The sequence below is a fragment of the Rattus norvegicus genome, chromosome 7 (genome assembly GCF_021556685.1).
Source record: "Rattus norvegicus strain SHRSP/BbbUtx chromosome 7, alternate assembly SHRSP_T2T, whole genome shotgun sequence".
In the NCBI taxonomy this organism is placed as follows: Eukaryota; Metazoa; Chordata; class Mammalia; order Rodentia; family Muridae; genus Rattus; species Rattus norvegicus.
In genome coordinates, this window is record NC_141540.1 from 43,551,115 (window position 1) to 43,571,302 (window position 20,188).

A 20,188-nucleotide genomic window follows, 5' to 3' on the forward strand; every position below is an offset into this window, starting at 1 on the left:
CTCGTTGCTTCTCTGGTAAAGATAAACGGACACTCCTGCAGTTTTTAATACCTTAAGTTCTTTCCCCTGTGTTATAGCTTATTTCAACCATTCCAACCAGCCGCTTAAAGTTTCTAAAAGAAGCTGGCCATGGGACACAGAAGGAAGAGATCCCTGAGGAGGAATTGGCGGAGGATGTTGAAGAGATTGACCATGCCGAACGGGAGTTGCGGCGTGGCCAGATCTTGTGGTTTAGAGGCCTGAACAGAATCCAAACACAGGTATGGGTCTGGTAGAGAGGTAGGAGAGCTGATGGGGTAAGGACGTTCACCTGGGAGAGGCCCGCCTGTGCTTTTAACTGCCTTGCCAGTCTTCCCGACCCACAAAGTGTATTCCTTTGAAAAAACACTACTGATGACTGAATTGAGTGAAGCTTTTAACTGAATATGGAAGAATGTCTCTTATAAGCCCTCAGCTTTTTTTTTCCCTAGCCTTTATTTTCCCCTTTCATCTCAAAATGCTACATCTTGCCTATTTATCTGCTCTGTAAAAGTGCCTTTTCCTATACGTTTTAAATGTTGGTTGATGGAACGGTCCTTTCTCTTGTTCTCTCTCTCTTGCTGAGCAAGCTGTCACGATCTCTGATTCCTTGCAGATGGATGTAGTGAATGCTTTCCAGAGTGGAGGTTCCATTCAGGGGGCTCTAAGGCGACAACCCTCCATCGCCAGCCAGCACCATGATGTAACAAATGTTTCTACCCCTACACATGTAGTGTTTTCCTCTTCTACTGCTTCTACTCCTGTGGGGTGTGAGTGTGTGTTCCTAAGTGCATGAAATTAACATTTCCTACTCCTCACACCTAACGTTTCTCATTCTCTCCTTACTGTTTAAACTCATTGTTCGGGCTTTTCATAAAGCTTTCTTTTTGTAAAGTGGACTGAGACCTCAAGTGTTGCCATTGTTGTTTCATTTCTTAGAGGGTTGGAGGAAAGGTGGGTCAGTTGCAACCAAAGATTACACACGAAATCAGGGAGCTTGTCTCTATGCTAACTCTCAGAGCTCATAGCGGGGAGTAAAGTTACAGCTTAGTACTTATGAAATGACTATAAATGTTTGAGTATATGCCTTTCAGCATATTCATACTGCATGGTTCCCAGAAGCATGTGATCTGAAACTGAGCTAACAGAACCAGAAAATTACATGTACAACGCCAAAGAATGAACTTGGCATTTCAGCTCATACATTGTCCTTTGAGAGAGTGAGTTAGCAGCATGAAGCGAGGCTCTCGCCTAGCTAGCCAGTTGCTTGCCTTCCTAACTTGAACTCTGTCTGCCTTGATCCTGTGTGCCACTGAATAAGCTTTCATCATTTTTACGCTCCCTATATTGGTCAATTTCTTGGGCTTTTCCCTTTTGTACAATCACTACAGTCAGCTTGGAAGTGCATCGTAGACAATACCCTGATGTTACAAAGTTGACGGTGTATTCGCTGCTGTTGGTCTGTTAGTTAAAATAGAAACGCACGATGAAGTAGAATGATGAAATAGCATAATAAAGTCAAAAGAAATATGTACAGGCTGCATTTGGTTATGTATGCAGAAATGCAGACTGTGTAGGTAGGACCTCTCCTGGATCAGAGTCTGCCTTTCCCCAAATATCCCCAGTCAATCAAGTGCACACCAGAGTCTGAGAGAGATCTTGGGCTTGATTATGTATGCTAACACTGCACCACATTCCATAGCAACCCCATGGGGTGGTGGGGCATTACATCTGATTTCCTGGAGAAATGCCATTTGGCCACCACTCCCCCTCCTCAAGTAGGCAGGAGGGGAACTCATTCCATGCCTCCCTTTCTCACTCAGCTGTATTTACACTCTGTGCAAAGGGCCAAGTTATTTAGAATGATGGTTCTCAACCTCCCTAACACTGCAGCCCTGGTGAACCCCATCATAAAATTACCTTTGTTGCTTCTGTACAACTGTAATTTTGCTACTGCTATGAATTATAACATAAATGTGTAATGTGCAGGATATCAGATATGGGATATAGATACACACACACACACACAAGCTTGTGACCACTGATTTAGACTAACACAGCTCACAGATGGGGTAGTAAGTCCCAGAAGACAAACATGAAGAAAGATAGTAATTTGAAGGGACACATGACCCAACCATATATTTTTTAAATATACATTCAATTTTCTATTTGAGTAAATGTCTTAATGGTCATTGCACTGTTAAGATAATTTTAGTGACTACTGTTTTCTTCCAGAATGTTTGTATCAGGTATAAGTAAATGGTGCCTTCATTCTTAAAATTATTGAAACAAAGGTGAACATTTCCATGTTATAAAAATATTTACATTTTAACTAATGTAAATGCTCAGCTGAATTGATTTTATCCTCTTAAAAAACATTTTTTTTGAATGACACTGGTTTATTGATCCCAACTGTTGGGACCAGAGTGACATTTTTAGGCTTGTCTTTTAACCTAGTTTCCTGTATACAGCAGACACCCAAGGAGAAAGGCAAATTGTTAGGCCGTGTAAGTCCAAATGGTTGCTAGAAAGAAAACTCTGAAACTTGGTGTCTTTTCCTTGATTTTTTTTTTTTCAGAGTCCCAGAGGGTGGTGTTTTTGGAATCTGTTCTTTCGGAGAGAACTATAGTGATTAAGTTACAATCTTTTATACACCTGCCCCCCCAAAAAAACCATTAACACTTTTGTAGAAAAATGGCATATACTCAAATACTTATAGCTGTTTAGTATTATAGATATATATTTGGGTTCATCTTTATTTTCAATTCAGGAAGGAGTGGGGCAGATGTGAATTCATTGTGGCATCCGGCTTATATCTGCTTGGCTTGTTCATAGTTGGTGACACCCTAACTCCTGGCATGATACAGAGCTCCCTTTTGTGCTTGACATTGTTTAGCTTGAATTGTTTTGAGAAATATGTGCTTTTTGATTTAAAGATAAATTCAAGTAAGCTTGTGTATGGCCAAGTTCTCATTTCGTTTTCTGGTTTTTGTTTTCGTCTTCGTAGGGAAAAAAAAAAAAAAAAGCCTATAAAATGGCTGTTAAATATTTTTAGCCAGTAACAATGAGATTTCGTTAGTTTTTCTTTGAATGTATACCTCTTAATTAGAGTATGTGGTTTCGTTGTTCTGTAGTGTCCTACTAAAATATTCATTTTTTTACAGTGTATTGCAAGTTCCACATTACATGCAAATACGATTCACTCATACCTAGCTGTTTGTGGATTCAAACTCATAAGTGAACCGCTGCTGGGGTTAAGTTCCTGGTGTCCTGACATCCCCCTGTGTTTTGTGCTGTTTACAGATCCGAGTGGTGAATGCATTTCGTAGCTCTTTATACGAAGGGTTAGAGAAGCCAGAATCAAGAAGTTCAATCCACAACTTTATGACACACCCCGAGTTTAGGATAGAAGATTCAGAGCCGCACATCCCCCTTATCGATGACACTGATGCTGAAGATGACGCTCCTACTAAACGCAACTCCAGCCCTCCGCCCTCTCCTAACAAAAATAACAATGCCGTTGACAGCGGGATCCACCTTACAATAGAAATGAACAAGTCTGCTACCTCTTCGTCCCCAGGGAGCCCACTGCATAGTTTGGAAACATCACTCTGATTGTAAGCTGAACGTTAACACACTAGCCGCACTGTAAAGAAACAAATTGAAACTGAGTCTTTTCACACATTGTGACGGACAAGATGGCGTTCTTGTCTCCGGACTTCAACAGAAGACACACTTGTACGAATGTAGATTTATTTTTTTAAAAAAAAAAAAAAAAAGCAAAAGCTTTCTGCCAGACCGAGGGTGCTTTTTTGGGGGTGTGGGAGAGACGAACTGACAGATAAACAACGGCGCGAGTGGCCTGTGGGTCGTCAGTGGTACCTAACCTTGTCCTGACCGTGTACTAGCAGAGCTGTGGTTTATCTCAGTACTTGATGGGAGGGAGGGAGGAGTGACGCTGGGTGAGACAGAGAGCCCTGGATCATTGAGTGAATACTTTAATTTCTGCTGTTGGCTGTTAATAATTTGGATTATTTATGTTTATAAATGATACAGATCTGTTTACAAGGTTTGTAGATACTTTTTTTGTTCTTCATAGATGGGAGGCTTCCTTATCACTAATGCAGAGAAAAATTAGTCGTTCAAATACTGCTGTATTTTCAGGAAAAAAAAAGGGGGGGTGTTTCTATTGAAACTGTACTAAATTTTTGCCTACAATTTATCTTGTTAAATATTTAGATAAATTGCTAATACTAATAGCCAAATAGATAACACTAATGCTTTGTTTAAAAAAGAAAAAAGAAAAAAGAAACAAGACAAAAAAAAACATAAAAAAAAAACCATGAGCAGTGGTGTTCTAAAGAAGTCATGGCATCTGTCCTAATTAGTTTCTTAAATACATTTACTACTTAATGGTTTTGGAAGAACTGTTTAATTTTTAAATTTTTTGAAAACTTGCTAATAACCTTTTGTTCAGAATTTAGTAGACTGTTTATTGCAGGACATCCAATACACAATGAAAGATGCTTGAAATGCCTTTGTTATTTCAGGCCAATCAAATTAAACTATCAAACTACAAGAGAACCTTTAGTCTTTTTTTGTTTTTGTTTTTGTCTTAACTACGTTAGTTCAGCGATGTCTCGGTGAACTGTGAGTGACTGTATTGATTTTTTTTTTTCTAATAACTCCTTAGAGACCTTTGCAAAGCGTAGGAGGGCTGTCAGCATTTGGAAAAAGGTTAATAGGTAGAGGTGTACATGCTTTCCTTCCGTTTTTTGGAACTTGTTTGTAAACATAAATAAATACGCCCTTTTATTAAATAAATACACGGTAATGGTTCTTCAGACAGCTCAGCTGCTTGGTTCTGTCTATGTGCCGCCTTGGCCCGTCTCCTCTAACCACAACTAGAATAAATTTCAAGCTGGTAACGGCCCCCAGGAAGGGCCTTTTGTATTCTTTCATGGTCACCCCGTAGAGTCAGGCCGAGACGGCACAGTTTTGCCAGCTAGCATACCCGCCAGAGAACCTAGTTTAATCCAGTCTCACCGTTTTATACGAAGTGACGACCACCATTGTCCCTGATGCATTTGTTTTTACTGAGTGGCCCAGTAAGAGATTAGATAATAAGGATGACACAGGAAAATCTGAGGAAGCTCCTGCACGTGATCTGTGTAGATATAACAACCAGCTGTACTCCGAAATGCCCGTCTCTGAGACAGTTGAACTTCCGGGCTCTCTGCTTCTTTTCTGTCTACCTTCTTCCTTTGTTTGCCTCTTGTCTTGACCCTTTGGAGAGTGGTATTGTTTCAGGGCGCAGATCACGCCAGATAAACAATCCTCAGGCTGACACAAAGTTTACGAGGACTACCATATCCAAAAAAACAAAAAACAAACAAAAACAAAAACAAAAAAAAAAAAAAAACGCTGACTTAGCAAAGAAACATCTAGTTTGATGGTGCTTGATAATTCCTTTTTCCGGCGGGCGGGAGGACTCTTTCTCTCTCCATCAGTTACCTGCAGTAACGCTCTGCAAGTCTTAGAAACACATCGGCTCTGTCACATTGATCACTGTACAGTTTTACTCACCGGGTATTTGTAGTTATTCCTACTGTAAAAAGAGGTAGCATGATATGCTGGGAAGCGTCTTTAGACCAGGGACCCAGGCTGGGCTCCTCGTCTTGAATTTGCCATTAATGTGCTGCATGACCTTGGGGAAACGACTCCTTCTGAAGGAGGGTGGGGGACTAGACCCCTCTCAAGGAACCCTTTCAACTCTACAAATCAACCCTATCCACTGAAGAAGCCTGTGAGGCATAGGGAATAGAGAAAAGGGAAACGTTCTCAGCTTTCTTCTTTCTTTTTTTTTTTTTTTACTTTGGTTATGCTTAAATATGAATGTAATTACCAAGAGATTTAGACGTGCATGTGCTTTGGATGGTTTGTGTCAGCTCTTCTGGTCTTTGGGGATTTTTTTGTTGGGGAGGGTTTGCTTTTTTTTTTTTTTTTTTTTTCAACTCAAGGCAATGGCTTTCTACTCCACCTCTAAATCCATAAAACGGGTCTTAGGACATCCGTGAAGTAACAGCAAGACACGCTCCGTGTGCGTCTCTCTCTTTGAGACACTGTAATTTCTACCAGGAATTTCCAGAGCATTATGTAAGTAGAAAAAAAAAATTAAAAGCAAGCTGTTAACAGATCTTGGATCCCATTAATAGAGTGTGTATAGCTAAATCAACATCTGTAATTCACGTTTTCCTCTTTTATCCTTTAACCGAAATCAAGAAGGAAAAAAAAAACAAAACAAAAAAAAAAAAACCACAAAGACTTGTTTAATTTTGCATCCCAAATGTTTTTAATCTTTGTATATTTTTTAAAATCCCCTTCTTCCTCATCATTGCCTTTCCATGGTTGTAAATATATGTCGCACTCTGAAGATGAGTTACTTCTTGTCATCTTACAAATATGTGATATGGTAACTTTCATAACAGATTATCAGTTTTGAACCGAGAAATGGTGATTTGTTTATAAGAGAAAAAAAAAAAAAGCAACAACCTGGCTTCATTTCTGTGAAATTGCTCTTTGAAGATTTTCATTTCCACGTGTAAGCCAACCGAGATACTGCCGCAATGGTGTTGATTTCTTTTGATGATGCTTACCACCTATTTTAGCCGTCGAGCCTTCTATTCTTTGTCTATTTGTAAAGTTTATTTGTCTTAACTCATTTAATAAATATACTGTTTATCTGTTTCTGAATGGGGACTGAACTTTTTGAAACTTGGGATGATTTGAACATCGTATTTTGGCATTCTTTTTTTTTTCCTACTCGAGATTTTTTTTTTAATCTACATAATGCGGATCCTATCATATACTTGGAATGTGACGACAGCTACGGTGACTGGGTGCTCTCCTGTACTTGCCTGGTTTCCCCTCTAGAAGGGAAGTGTACCCCGACCCCTGCCCCCACAGCGTCAGTTCTGCAGCCCGGGGATGTGATGTTTTTTCGTTTAGAACTTGTTTTCCACGTGATGAAGAGCGCTTTACTGAACGACCCAAACTTCTTTTTTTTTTTTTTTCTTTTCTTTTTTTCAGAGCTGGGGACTGAACCCAGGGCCTTGCGCTTGCTAGGCAAGCGCTCTACTACCGAGCTAAATCCCCAACCCCAGGATCCGAACTTCTTAGTGGCGATTGTCTTAACTCTGTGATGGAAAAACAATAGCAGGGAAACTTATAGTTAGGTGGTTTTCATAGTAAATGATGACCATAACGTCACAGAAAAAAAAAAAAAAATGCTGGCCCAGCAAGGTAATTCTGGGTACCGTATTTTGATAGCATGAATTATTAAATGGTCAACTTAATACGACAGGGAGGGCATTTTTCACCTTGTCAAACCTTGGGAACTTATATGTGTATTATAAGAACTGAGTTTTTAATTATGTTCTATTTGTAAAGCCAAACTAAAGAAAAGGCAGTTTCTTTAGCCTTGGTTTCTTGGTGTCTTCCTTCCTGTCCTTTAGAGAACTTGGTTTCTCGTCCCTGTTCAGTCTCTAACCTGGGCTGCTCTAGAACTGTGCCTTAGGTCCACAGCGTCCTCCTTGTTCAATTCTTCTGACACATGTATGAGTAACTGTTGCTATGCTGCTCTCCTAGCTATGTGTCAATAAGAAAATTACCTTCCAAATAATTTATTTGTCAACAGATTGGTAGCTTTTCCCCCGGAAACCCTTAATCCTATATACAGTTTGCAGTGAGGATGACTTCATGGTTTTTGTTTTGTTTTGGGTTTTTTTTTTTCTCTTTTTTTGTTGTTTTGTTGTTGTTGTTGTTGTTGTTGTTGTTGTTGTTGTTGTTTTTCGGAGCTGGGGACCAAACCCAGAGCCTTGCGCTTGCTAGGCAAGCACTCTACCACTGAGCTAAATCCCCAACCCCATAATTTCATGTTTTAAAGAGTACAAAACAAGCCTGTAGTCAGATAGTCCAAGCAGGTGGGCTGACTCCGTTCTCTCTGAGTTCCACTCTATTGAGCAGTACAATCATGGCTCCAGAATTGGGGTTTAAAGTTAATGTGTGTGCTTACTGCCATATGAAAAAACACTGTGCACATCTGGATTTGGGTTCAACTCAGGACTAAGCTTCTCTTAATTTAAATCAAAGGTTAAAGGTCATACAGTTTTTCCCCCCCATGTTAGCAGTGGGGTTTTGGCCCCGTAAACTAGTAATTTACAAAGTATTTCCAGTATGCCAAGCATTTTATATGAATTGTGTAAATAATAACCCTGTAAACTCCCATTGTACTTATGGGAAAACTGAGGCTTAGAAAGCTTACCTCTCTCACTTTGGAACAAACAGTAGGAGTTGGCTTCACCCTTGAGACCACTTTGAAGAGCCCCAGCTGGTGGCACCTGAGTATCAAAAACTCTAGTGCACAAGCCTCGTGTTGCCTCTGCCACGGCTCTGTTCTGATAACATGCTTCCAAGATTTCCTTCTGAACAACAGCTCAGAGACCGAGCACGGCAGAGAATCACTGCTTCAGATGTAACGGAGCCCAAGCCTTCCTCACAGCCACAACTCAGGTCAGAGGAAGATAGGACAGTGACGCTCACCACAGACTTCAGGTGGAATTTCTGAGATGGGTGGTTTTGAAGTTTCCTAGACAGGTCAGCACTTTAATTAATCACATGGGGTGAAAATGTATCGCATCAATGCAATGGGAATTCCTATCTCTGCAAAGAAAGAGAACTAGAACTACAGAATGTACTACGTGCACAGGGCAAACTCTTTTGCTCTGTTTCATGTACTCTTGAAATTTTCATAGCTGTCTGAGATCCCATCCACCCAACCCCGCAATCCCCCTGAATTTAGTGAGTTATTTTGTGTCTTGACAGTATTTTCCTTGATGGAAATTCTTAGTTCTTTAATAGTTAGCCCCTGTGGCAGGCACTGTCGGACATTAAATTTCAGTGAGTCAAGTTTAAACTAGATTGCAACCTTTTCTGATGGCCGCCGTCCTTGTACCATCTGCGGCCATGCAGTTGGTATGTGTACCATCCTTTTGGTTTTGTAAAACTGAGATGCTCCTAGCCAACTTCTGTGGTCATTACAGTATCTTCATGAGATAAACTACACTAAAAGTCTTTTTCAATAAGATGGCTTTGGAAATCACCAGTCTTTAGTCCGGGGCATGTCTTAATGAATAACTAGAGGTTAAGGACAGGGATGGAAAGTGGTCGCTAAGTCCTGGAGTGTGTGGCATTCAAAATTCAAGGATTCAACTTAGGATCCTTTTCATCATAAGCCTGCTCTGAGGTGAATCCACTGAGAGTCAAAGGGTCTTTCACGTTTTGTTTTTCTGCTGTAGAACTGAGGGAAGTACTCCACTTCTGAAGTGCAGTAAGGGCAAGGACCATCAAATAGTACAGCCACTCCAATTCTAAGGAGCTGGATCCTGCCCCGTCATCATTTTAGATCATTACCTGGGAATTAGTCCCTGTCTCCCTGCTAAATTAGCTGCTAACTGCTTTGATGGTTTTTGTGGTTCAAATCTCCTGTTCCTCTGATTCATTCAACGAATACTTGGTACCTGTGAGGAGGATTTCCTGCCTCTCTGACCAGAAGCAGAATCAAACAGGATCAGATTGGGAGGTGCAGGGCAGGGGGTTGGCGGAGGGAGTGATGCTACATTTACATAGTGTAGTCACAGACACCCACATGGGTGAGTAATTGGACTGGGGGAACCACCTGCTGGGCGATCAGGAAGTACCTTGCACACAGACTCCAGTAGATTGCTCTTTGTCAAGTTACAGGGCCAAAAAGGAGTGCTCGGTGTAGCTGGAGTGGGATAGACCAGAGGGAAAGTGTTCCAAAAGCTCGGATAGAGCCAGGCAATGATGGTGCAAACCTTTAATCCAGCACTTGAGGGGCTGAAACCGGCAGATCTCTGTGAGTTCCAGGCCAGCTAGGGCTATGGAGTAAAATCCTGCCTCAAACAAACGAAATTGCTTGGATAGGTAGTGGGCAACCCCTGAACTTGAACCCTGGTAGAGGGTTTAGCTAATAAACCAGTTAGGTGAAGAATAACTTAGCAGATCTGCTCTATTCCACTTCGGTCTTCTCTGCCTCTCTGTTGTCCTCTTGTAAAGGTCTGCGTAAGCCCCTTTTCCTGATTTGTCTTCATTTACACTTGCCCTGCCCATCCAGTTGGCACCAGGCTGGTAGCATTTTTAAGCATCTTCCCTTCTTTCCCGTTTGCTTTCATCCTGTGTGGATGTTTCCCTGTGGAGAGCAAGTAACCATTCTGTTTGCCGTTTTCATTATGGAAACAAAACAACTCTCCAGTCTAACATCATCGGGTGTCCTCCAACCCACCCTTCGGCTTCTCGAAAAACCCTTTGCACCTCTGGTTGGCTTTATCTGTGTATGGCATGGCCGGGCCGTCATCTCTCACCTTTGCCTACTAACTTTGTTGGCTTCTTCTTTGCCATGTGTCTGAGTTGGCTCCCTCACCCTATTCTATCATTGACCTGGAGGCCTGGGAGGCTTTGCCACTCCTTTCAATGTCATGCCTCTTCCCCACCTTACAGAACACACGTAGTCTTGATAGCAGTGGAAATGTACTCGTCCTCTTGTTCCCTGACTGACACTCAAGCCAACCTTTCATTCTTTAGTCTTTTTATAACCCTCAGGTCCATGCCTCATCTCATGTATTCCAAGTCTTGATGTGTCCCGTAAAGCCAGAAGCCAAGCCCTAATTTGCCTGACCCGGATCCATCTGAGCAAGTCTGTCTAGCATTTTGCTGTGGCCTCTGGACTTCACGTTTCAACAGACATCTGGTGCTCATTCTCACTGTGTTAGGCTTTAGTCCAAAGCAACATTTTATATCTGTCTATATTGAACCATATTAAGGTTTGCTACTTTGCTACTGCTTTCCTGGGGCTGGGAGTGGGGGAAGAGGCATAAGCAGCAAGGTCTGCGAACAAGCCTGATCTTATCTACCAAGCTGTTACTTAACACGATCATCCGTTAAAGACCACCTGGCTAGATAGTTCATTCTGTTACACGTCAGTAGCCATTGAATCCAGTGGTAGATAATGATTTATTGAAACGTTCTCTCTCAGCTGCTTTTTCTTTCACCTCTTTAGTTCCAGTCTTTTCTGTCAACATCCTCATTTTCAATTATTATTGCCCTAAATGTCTCATATCTCGAGTCCAAATAAGGGACTTTGTTGCCCCTACCCTACTAAATCCATGCCATATCAAAAAAAAAAAAAAAAAAAAACCCTCCCTTAGGAGATTTCCGGCATTACCTCTTTTGAGAAATAGCTAAGTAGATGACCCCCATGGAGCTTTGAACAGTCCTTACCTCCAGGCTCTAGGCTTGCCTCTGGTGCCCTTTCTCTGCTGGGGGCAATGTGTTGTTCATATGTTCTTCCAGCACCCCCAAAGCACCGTGCCTGCCTGGGCCCTTTTGCACTTTGTACCTCTTTGTGGTACACTTTGTGGTGCCTCTGTTTTTCATACCAAGCAAGAGACAGACGGTCTCAAGTGAGGTTTTTGCAGTGTGGCGGCACTCACTGGGGGTCAGAGACAGGAGAAACGTGAGCACTTAACTAGTATGGTACACATAACAAGGCCCACATAACAAGGTGACTGGAAAGTGTCCCAGCAGTAGAGCACTTTGGTAACACCATGGGTTTGGTCCCCAGCATCACACAAGATAGAAGCATCTATGGGGGGCGGGGGGGGGGTCATCTGGAAGAGGACAGTGAGGCTCTGCCTGTGAGAGGTAGGACTAAGCAAGCGCATGTGAGAAGAGCGATCACCCAGACATCCACAGACCCGGCTCTGGCTTCCACTCTGCCTTGCTCTAACAATGCTCTCAGCCCCCAGTTTTCGCAGCAGGAACATGGTCCAGGCCCTGCCCTTTGATGGTCTCTTGAAATCAGAGACTTGGGAACTCTTTAATGATTCTAAGAGTGTACAATGGCAGTGCAAGTAGCTGTTCCTGCTTCCCTTGGTTTAGTTGACATGAAAAAGTTGGAGCTGCAAAGAATTTGCAGACTCTGACTGGATCATAAACTCCCAAGGAGATTGATCAGAGGAATCAGTTCTTCCTTCTGTTAGCACTTTGGTGGGTAGTCACCAACGGAAACTTTTCTTGAAAATGGTGTAGCTTAAATGTTGCACATCTGGGAAGTAGAGAGCCAACGAGTATGCCAGTGACCCAGTCAGGTTTTACCATTTGTCCTGTAACTGAGTAGCACCCGATGGTTTCATTTGTTGGGTGTTACCCAGGTTTTATGACCCAGGCATATGATGAGATGTGCCTCTATTCCCCAAGTCTTAAAATGCTGTTGTTAGTTCCACCTCCAATAGTCAACGCTGTGGCCAGGGTGCTGGTAACTTTTTAAAAGTTCCCACGTGATTCAAATATGCAACAAAAGTTTGAGAACTTGGAAACACTGAGAATGGTAGTCCCCAAATGTAGAAAGGAACACGGAAGAGAAATGGTAAACTCACTCCAGCCCAAGATGGATGCTTCGCACCAGAAATGCGGTTTGCTCACTTAGGATGCCTTTTAAAGACTGAAAAGGTCTCTGGTGCTCTTTTAAAAGTGTACGGGTTATGGGTTATAAAACTTAGCTGTTTGCGGATAACAAGCACTTATAAACTAACCTATAGCTATATTGGGTGGAGATAGGCCAATGGCATGTTTAAAATCTCTCAACTACAAAGATAACTTTAAATTTACTTCATTACAGGAAACAAAGGAGTTTTTAAAATTCAGGTTCTTACTTAAGCTGTAGTCAGGGCCAGAGAGATGGTGCCGCAGTTAAGAGTACAAGCCGTTCCTCGGGCGATTCAGGTGTCGATTTCCAGCACTTATATCAGGCGGCCCACAACCACCTGTAACACCAGATCTAAGGAGATGCGATACCTCTGACCTTTCGGGCACACACAGGCACACATGCATGCACACACATAAACACACAAACACACTTTTTTTTTAAATGAACACCAATAGTGGCCAATGCTTAAAGAGCAATCATCAACAAATGGGACCTCATAAAATTGAAAAGCTTCTATAAAGCAAAGGACACTGTCAATAGGACAGAACAGCAGTCCATAGACTGGGAAAAGGTATTTACCAACCCTACATCTGATAGAGGGCTAATATCCAGTATCTACAAAGAATTCAAGAAGGTAGGCTCCAGAGAACTAAATAACCCTATTAAAAAGTGGAGTTCTGAGCTAAATAGAATTCTCAACCGAGGACTCTTGAATGGCTGAGAAGCACTTAAATGTTCAACAGCCTTAGTCATCAGGGAAATGCAAATCAAAACAACCCTGAGATTCCACCTCATACCAATCAAAAACTCAGGTGACAGCAGATGCTGGCGAGGATGTGGAGAAAGAGGAACACTCCTCCATTGTTGGTGGGATTGCAAGCTGGTACAACCACTCTGGAAATCAGTCTGGAGATTCCTGAGAAAATTGGAAATAGTTCTACCTGAAGACCCAGCTATAATCTCCTGGGCATACACCCAAGAGATGCTCCAACATATAACAAGGACACATGCTCCACTATGTTCATAGCAAGACTTATTTATAATAGCCAGAAACTCGAAAAATGGTCCTCAACAGAAGAATGGATACAGAAAATGTGGTACGCAACGGAGTACTATGCAGCAATTAAAAAACATGACTTCATGAAATTCACAGGCAAACAGATGAAACTAAAAAATATCCTGAGTGGGGTAACCCAGTCACAAAAGAACACACATGGTGTGTACTCACTAATAAGTGAATATTAGCTCAAAAGCTCACAATGCCCATGAACCAATCCACAGACCATATGGAGCATAGAAATAAGGAAAACCAGGGTGTAGATGCTTCAGTCTTGCATTGAGTGGGAAACGGGAAGATCATGGGAGGTGGAAGGAGAGGGGAACCTGGAAGGGAGAAAGGAAGTGGGAGGGGGATATGGGGGCAGTATCAGGAACTGGAAGAGATGTGAGAGGTACAGAGGGTCAGGAAATCAAACAAAAACATGTAGCAGGGAGAATGAGGAACTGGGTATAGCTCCTGGAGGGTCCCAGACACCAGGGAAATGGGAGACTCCCAGGACCCAACGGGGATGACTTTAGCCAAAATGCTCAGAAGGGGAGAGGATGGAACCTGTTGAGGCCACCTCCAGTAAATAGGCACAGCCCTAGTAGAGGGATGGGGCCACCCACCCATCTCAAAGATGTTAACCCAGAAATGCTCCTATGCAAAGGAAGAACAGGGACAAAAAACGGAACAGAGACTGAAGGAAGGGCCAACCAGGGACTGCCCACCTGGGGATCCATCATGTCTGCAGACACTAAACCCAACACTGTTGCCATGGTCAAAAGGTGCTTGCTGACAGGGACCTAGTGTGTTGGTTCCTTGGGAGGTCCAGCCAGCAACTGGTCAGTTACCAATGCAGATGTGGAAGCTTGGAGCCAACCGTCAGACTGAACTCAGGGAACCTGGTGAGGGACCTGGGGGATTGCAACCATATTGGAAGAACAACATAGGCTGGCCTGACCACCTAGTTCCCCCAGAGTCTAGACCACCAACCAAGGAGTGTGCCTGGAGGGAGCCATGGCTCCAGATATATATGTAGCAGAGGATGGCCTTGCCTGAAAGCAACGGGAGGGGAGGCCCTTAGTCCTGGGGAGGTTTGATGCCCCAGTGTATGAGGAGGCTGGAGCAGTGGGGTGGGAGAGTGTGGGTGGGTGGAGGGGTGCCCTCATACAGGCAAAGGGGAAGGGGGAGGGCAGATGTAGGACGGAGGCTTAATGGAGGGGTAACCAGAAAGTGGGATATCACTTGAGATGTAAAAAAAAAAGGAATAATTAATAAAAAAAAATTAAAAAATAAAATAGTAATAATTTTTATTTAAAATAAAGGTGCAGTCTGAAGCAATCTAAACTTCTAAACTTGACTTCTACAATGTTTCCTATAACTAAAGGCAAGCGGCATTTATCCCTTGATAGATACATTTGAAAGTTCATTCTTGTTAGTGAACACTAAGTGTGATCAAAATATAAAGACTATATACTTAGTTGAAACAAGAGTTTAAGTAAAACTTTTTTTTCCTTTCCAAGAAAAAAAAATTGATTGAATTTTTCTTTCTTCCTCGAAAGGCAATTTCTAGGTTATTTTAATATAAAAGATTTGGCTCCCCTGTCCATTCAGCCAACAGCTGAAACGCCCTACAGCGCCCTGCACCGAGGGTTTGTTTCTTCCTTGTTCCCAGAATGCACTGCAGGTTCTTACCATGCTGCCCTCTGGATACCTCAGTGAGTGAGTCTCACCAGGCTACTGGTTTGTAAGAATTGAGAATGAGTGCTGTTCGAACACTCATTGCAGCCTGTGAGGCCTCTTCAGTTTGGGCAGCATCACTGCGCTAAAATGAGAATCCCATCATCCAGCTTGTCAGCCAACTTTTCAGATTCATAAAGGCAGCTTTATGTCCCCCTAGACCTGATCGATAGCCTCACTTTCTCATCCCCACACTCACAGATCCAGTACCAAGATCTGTTCCTCACAATGGAGTACCATCTGTCCTGGTTTGCCAAGGTGGTTCTGGTCCATAAGCCTGTGGTTACTAATGCACCCTCCCCGCCAAACCATTCTTGTTGAATGACAAACGTTACATTCCCAGGTCTCTTCATTGTCTTGCTCTGGCTGCTCCAGCAAGTGAGTACGTCTGTGTGTGTGTGTGTGTGTGTGTGTGTGTGTGTGTATGTATCTGTGTGTGTCTGTGTGTGGTCTGTGTCTGAAGCCTGTGTGTGTTGTGTGTGTGTGTGTGTGTGTGTGTGTGTGGTCTGTGTCTATAACTTATGTGGTGTGTGTGTATGTGTGTGTGTGTGTGTGTGTGTGTGGTCTGTGTGTCTGTGTGTATGTGTATATCTGTGTGTGTCTGTGTGTGGTCTGTGTCTATAACTTATGTGGTGTGTGTGTGTGTGTGGTCTGTGTGTGTGTGTGTGTGTGTGTGTGTGTGTGTGTGTGTGTGTATCTGTGTGTGGTCTGTGTCTGAAGCCTGTGTGGTGTGTGTGTGTGTGTGTGTGTGTGTGTGTGTGTGTGTGTGTTCAGCCTCTGTATATGTGTGTATGTATGGTAAGTATCTTTAACCTGTGGGGTGTATGTGTGTATGTGTGTTGTATGTGTTTTGCAGGAAGGAAGGGGAGGAAAAGAGGCTGTACAGCCTCCATGTAGAACTTATAACCTAAACCATTAGGACCATAGGGAGAAGCTAGCTCTTTGGGTCAGAGTTTTCCTTGTATGATAAGTGAATTAGTCTTGGAATGACTGTACCTTTTTGCCCAAGTCTCTAGTTAGACACAAAGTGGGAGGTGATTATTTAAGGTACAGTAGTGTTTCTATCCATGTTTATTGGCCTTTAAAAGGGTTTTCCTTTTTAAGCTTGGCGTAGTGGTGCATACTTGTAATCCTAGTACCAGGAGGCTGAGATAGGAGGATTACAAATTCAAGGCTAGCCTGGGCTCAATAGTGAGACTTTTCCTAAAACAAAAATCTTGCAAATGTTTGTCTTTGTTTTAAGTTCCAGAATCGGTATGGGCTAATTCTCTGTAGAACAAACTAACCCTCTAACGCAGAGTTCTCAACCTTCCTAATGCTGTGAATTAAGAGTTAAGACAGTTCTTCATATTGTGGTGTCCCCCAACCACAAAATTATTCTCATTGCTACTTTATAACTGTAAGTTTGCTACTTTTATGAATCATAATGTAAATATTTGTTTATTCCAATGGTCTTAGGTGACCTTTGTGGAAAGGTCTTTTGATGCTTTCCCCCAGAAGGGTTGTGACCCACAGGTTGAAAAATGCTGTTCTAATGCTTTTCCCACTGTGACAGACTGTGTAATGTGTGGCCTTCTGAAAGTATGTTGTCTGACAGCTTCTGTCTAGCTTACTAAGACCTAGCTTTGTCCCAGTCTTTCTGACCAATATGAAGGGCTCATTTGAAAGCTGTGCCCTTGAGTCCCTGGTTTCCCTCCCAGCAGTGACTTGCTGAAGACTCGCTTGCCTATCTGAGGCACAGAGCACTCTGGCGGGCCCATGACAGTGACTGTAGGCGTGAGGTAGGTGTAGGTTTAGGGTGGGTGTAGGCGTGAGGTGATTGTAGTTGTGGGATGGTTGTAGGTGTGGGGTGGTTGTAGGTATGAGTCGACTGTCGATTATAAATTACATTTAGTACATCAGGAAAAACATGGTGGCTAATGACTTTCTGAGGATTGAGAGACCTATAAATAACGGATCCACCTCCGCCTGTAATTTCAACTTTCTTCTCTAAAAGCTTGATGGATGTAAATAACACTGAATTACTCACTTTATTTTTGCATGCCGTGATGTATTCTCAGCCCAGAAAAATCTCTAGCAAAGACAGGAGCTATTATTCTCTTGTGTGAAATACAGAGCTCTGGGGCATGAAATGGTTCCGTATAATAATGTGTTATGTTATTATATGTTATGTAATAGATGTAATGTAAATACGTTAGAACATATTACAATGTATAATTCATATATCATATTAAATATTACTGTTAAATAATTAAAACTCAAAGCTCTTGAGATTCCTCATGGGACTCATCAAACATATTTGAAGATGTAACTAAAAAAATGTCTGGCCTCAGTGGCAAAGGAAGCACCTAGCCTCCCAGAGACTTGAAGTGCCAGGGTGAGGGAGGTACCCAGGGGGGACCCATCGTCTCAGAGGAGAAGGGAAGGGAGAACGAGGAAAGGATTTTGGGAGGGGTGACCAGAAGCAGGGTAGTGAGTGGGATGTAAAGTGAATAACTAAAAAATAAAATTAAATTAAAAAAAAAAGAATAAGTACAATGAAGAAAAAATAAGGAGAAAGGGGAGTAAATAAAAGAAATTTAGGAAATAGAGAACATATTAAACACAATAACAAGAAAGTTGAAGCATTTAAGGATTTGACTACACAAATATTTAATAAATAAGTCAAAACCGAAAAAAAAACCGGAAACATTTTTGAAGGCGATTTTACATCCTATTTATCCCCAAATGCTTCTAAGTAAGGAGGTTCAGGTTCGGTTTTGTTCTTCAGAGCCATGCTGTTTATTAAAGTAGAAATATATATGTAATGAAAAGAAATATCTCACTCGCTCTTTCCAGGCTAAATTCTAGTGTTGTCTATGTTTAGAAGCCTTTGCTCTATGCAAGTAGGAACCATTACATCTAGCCAAACCTTTGGCACTGTACACATTTGAGGCCTTAGACCCTGTAAATTAGAGCAAGTGTGACAGAGTTAGGAATGTGGCCCACTGTGGCCCAAATTTTATAAAGAGGGACAAGGAAAAAAAAATCCATGTATGTGAAGGCTTAAAGGTGTGGCTCATCGACCTTACTGATCAAGCCACCTGAGGGAAAGAGAACAAACTCTATCTGTGAGAAAGAATGAAGGAATGAATTAGATAACGCACATTTCAGCCGTCAGTCTGAAAAGGCTGCTGCAGTCCTGGGGGACTGTCAGAGGAAACTATAATGTCACCTGTGGCCCACGACACTCTTCTGTAGGGTCCTTGTAAGGAGAGAAACATATCCAGGGAAGCACTTCTCCCTCAGAGAGGAGAGGAAGCAGGCAGCAGAAGCAGGCTGAACCAAAGGGCTTAACGTTCAACACTCCTAACATGCATGATGGGAGGCCCAACCCAGCACGCGGGCAAATGCCCCTGAATCCACAGCCCGTGAGCAACGAGCCATCTTCTTACACGGAAACCTCAAAGTGGGACTTCTAACTCTGTTTCGGAAATGTGCGCAGTGCCTCTCTCCTTTGCAGGAACTATACTAGGCAGAAGGGGGACCAGACATAACTCCTGTTATCTGAGGCTAATACAGGAACAGGTAAAATACCGTTCTAAGGGTTGTGAGCGTCCCAAGCCAGAGCATTAGCAGGATCAATTCCAATAAGCAGAAAGAGTGGGGGTTAAAGAGTACTCAGCAGAGAAATCCCCTGGGGGCGGGGGAGAGAGAGAGAGAGAGAGAGAGAGAGAGAGAGAGAGAGAGGGCTCACCAGACGGGAGTCCAGACAGAAAATGTCTGATGCAAAGGCTCAGAAAGCGGTGATGTTCTCTTCATGGTGGACAAGACAATCAGGTGAATGGCAGTACTAGGCTTCCTTAACACCTCTTAGGACTTACTGAAGGACACGTGCTTAAAATATAACAGACTGGAAAGGCCTTATTGATTAACCAGATTCTCAGAGACACAGCACTGAGCTCTTTACAGAAACAAACCAGCATTCCGACGAGAATACCAGGCTGGATGGTAAAACCTTTGGAACCAGACAGTGAAGCGTGGCTAGCTTGTAGGTGTGTGCTTGTGGTATCTAGCCTTTGTATCTGTTCTTTTGTAGCACTCTGAGTTTCCCTCTTACGGTCTTAACAATGCTACGGATTCCCTAAGGTCGCCTTCCTTCCACTTCTGTCCTAATGAAATACCGATTCCGAAGAACATGTACAAAAATAAAAAAAAAAAAATAAAAAAAAAAGGGCGCCCTCCTTCAAAGAGAATAATGTGTGTTGTAAATGTTTTCTCATGCATTGCTTTGGTTCCAGAAATGACAAGGAGGTTTGCAGATAGCTATCTCTGAAGTTATGCCTTTAATGTCAGCTAAGCTACATCATGTCAAGACCTAACATAAGTAGAAAAAGAATTCTCTGTCTTATTCTAGCACAACTAATTCCATGTCGTTTGACTAAGCACAGCTTGTTTTGCGATCTCTTTTAACTACGTTTTGCTGTGTGTTAGGCTTTATGGAATGTGGAGGCAGCGTCTGATTTAATATTTTTATTCGGGCTGTTTACTTTGTAGTCAAACATTCTTCAAAAACATTTTAGTCTGCCCATATTTTCCATCCAAGACTGTCAGTTCCTATTTGGAAAGGTTAATTGAGGCCCAGAGTCTCAAAGTCCCCGATACAGAAGCAACTCCTTCCGGCTTTAATAGTCATCTTTGAATTTGCTGCCAGGGCTGATTCTGCATGTAAATATTTAGCTGACTTCTTTTTAATTTTTTTTTTAAACCAGAGTTTGGAGAACACAGTTACGATAATGCGATGTGTGAGGTCAGGAAGGCAACTGCGTTTCCACATCTTTGGT

General features: G+C 42.4%; 1 protein-coding gene and 1 long non-coding RNA gene across 7 annotated transcripts in view; one reads left to right on the forward strand and one right to left on the reverse strand.

Annotated features, from left to right (window-relative positions):
* Positions 1 to 6,771, forward strand: part of Atp2b1 (ATPase plasma membrane Ca2+ transporting 1) — a 109,629-nt gene extending 102,858 nt beyond the window's left edge. For 2 of the 6 annotated variants that reach the window (XM_087556051.1, NM_053311.3), the window contains 3 exon segments: positions 78 to 260; positions 635 to 788; positions 3,322 to 6,771. In XM_087556051.1, the coding sequence (XP_087412177.1) occupies positions 78 to 260; positions 635 to 788; positions 3,322 to 3,347 (363 nt within the window). In that variant the 3' untranslated portion in view covers positions 3,348 to 6,771. 6 annotated transcript variants of the gene reach the window in all.
* Positions 6,772 to 9,903: 3,132 nt separating this feature from the next.
* LOC148004646 (uncharacterized) lies at positions 9,904 to 19,182 on the reverse strand. The gene is made up of 3 exons (XR_015624591.1): positions 19,102 to 19,182; positions 11,377 to 11,587; positions 9,904 to 10,288 (listed from the first exon to the last, which is right to left on the reverse strand). It is a non-coding gene; the product is annotated as an uncharacterized LOC148004646 (long non-coding RNA).
* Positions 19,183 to 20,188: the final 1,006 nt, after the last annotated feature.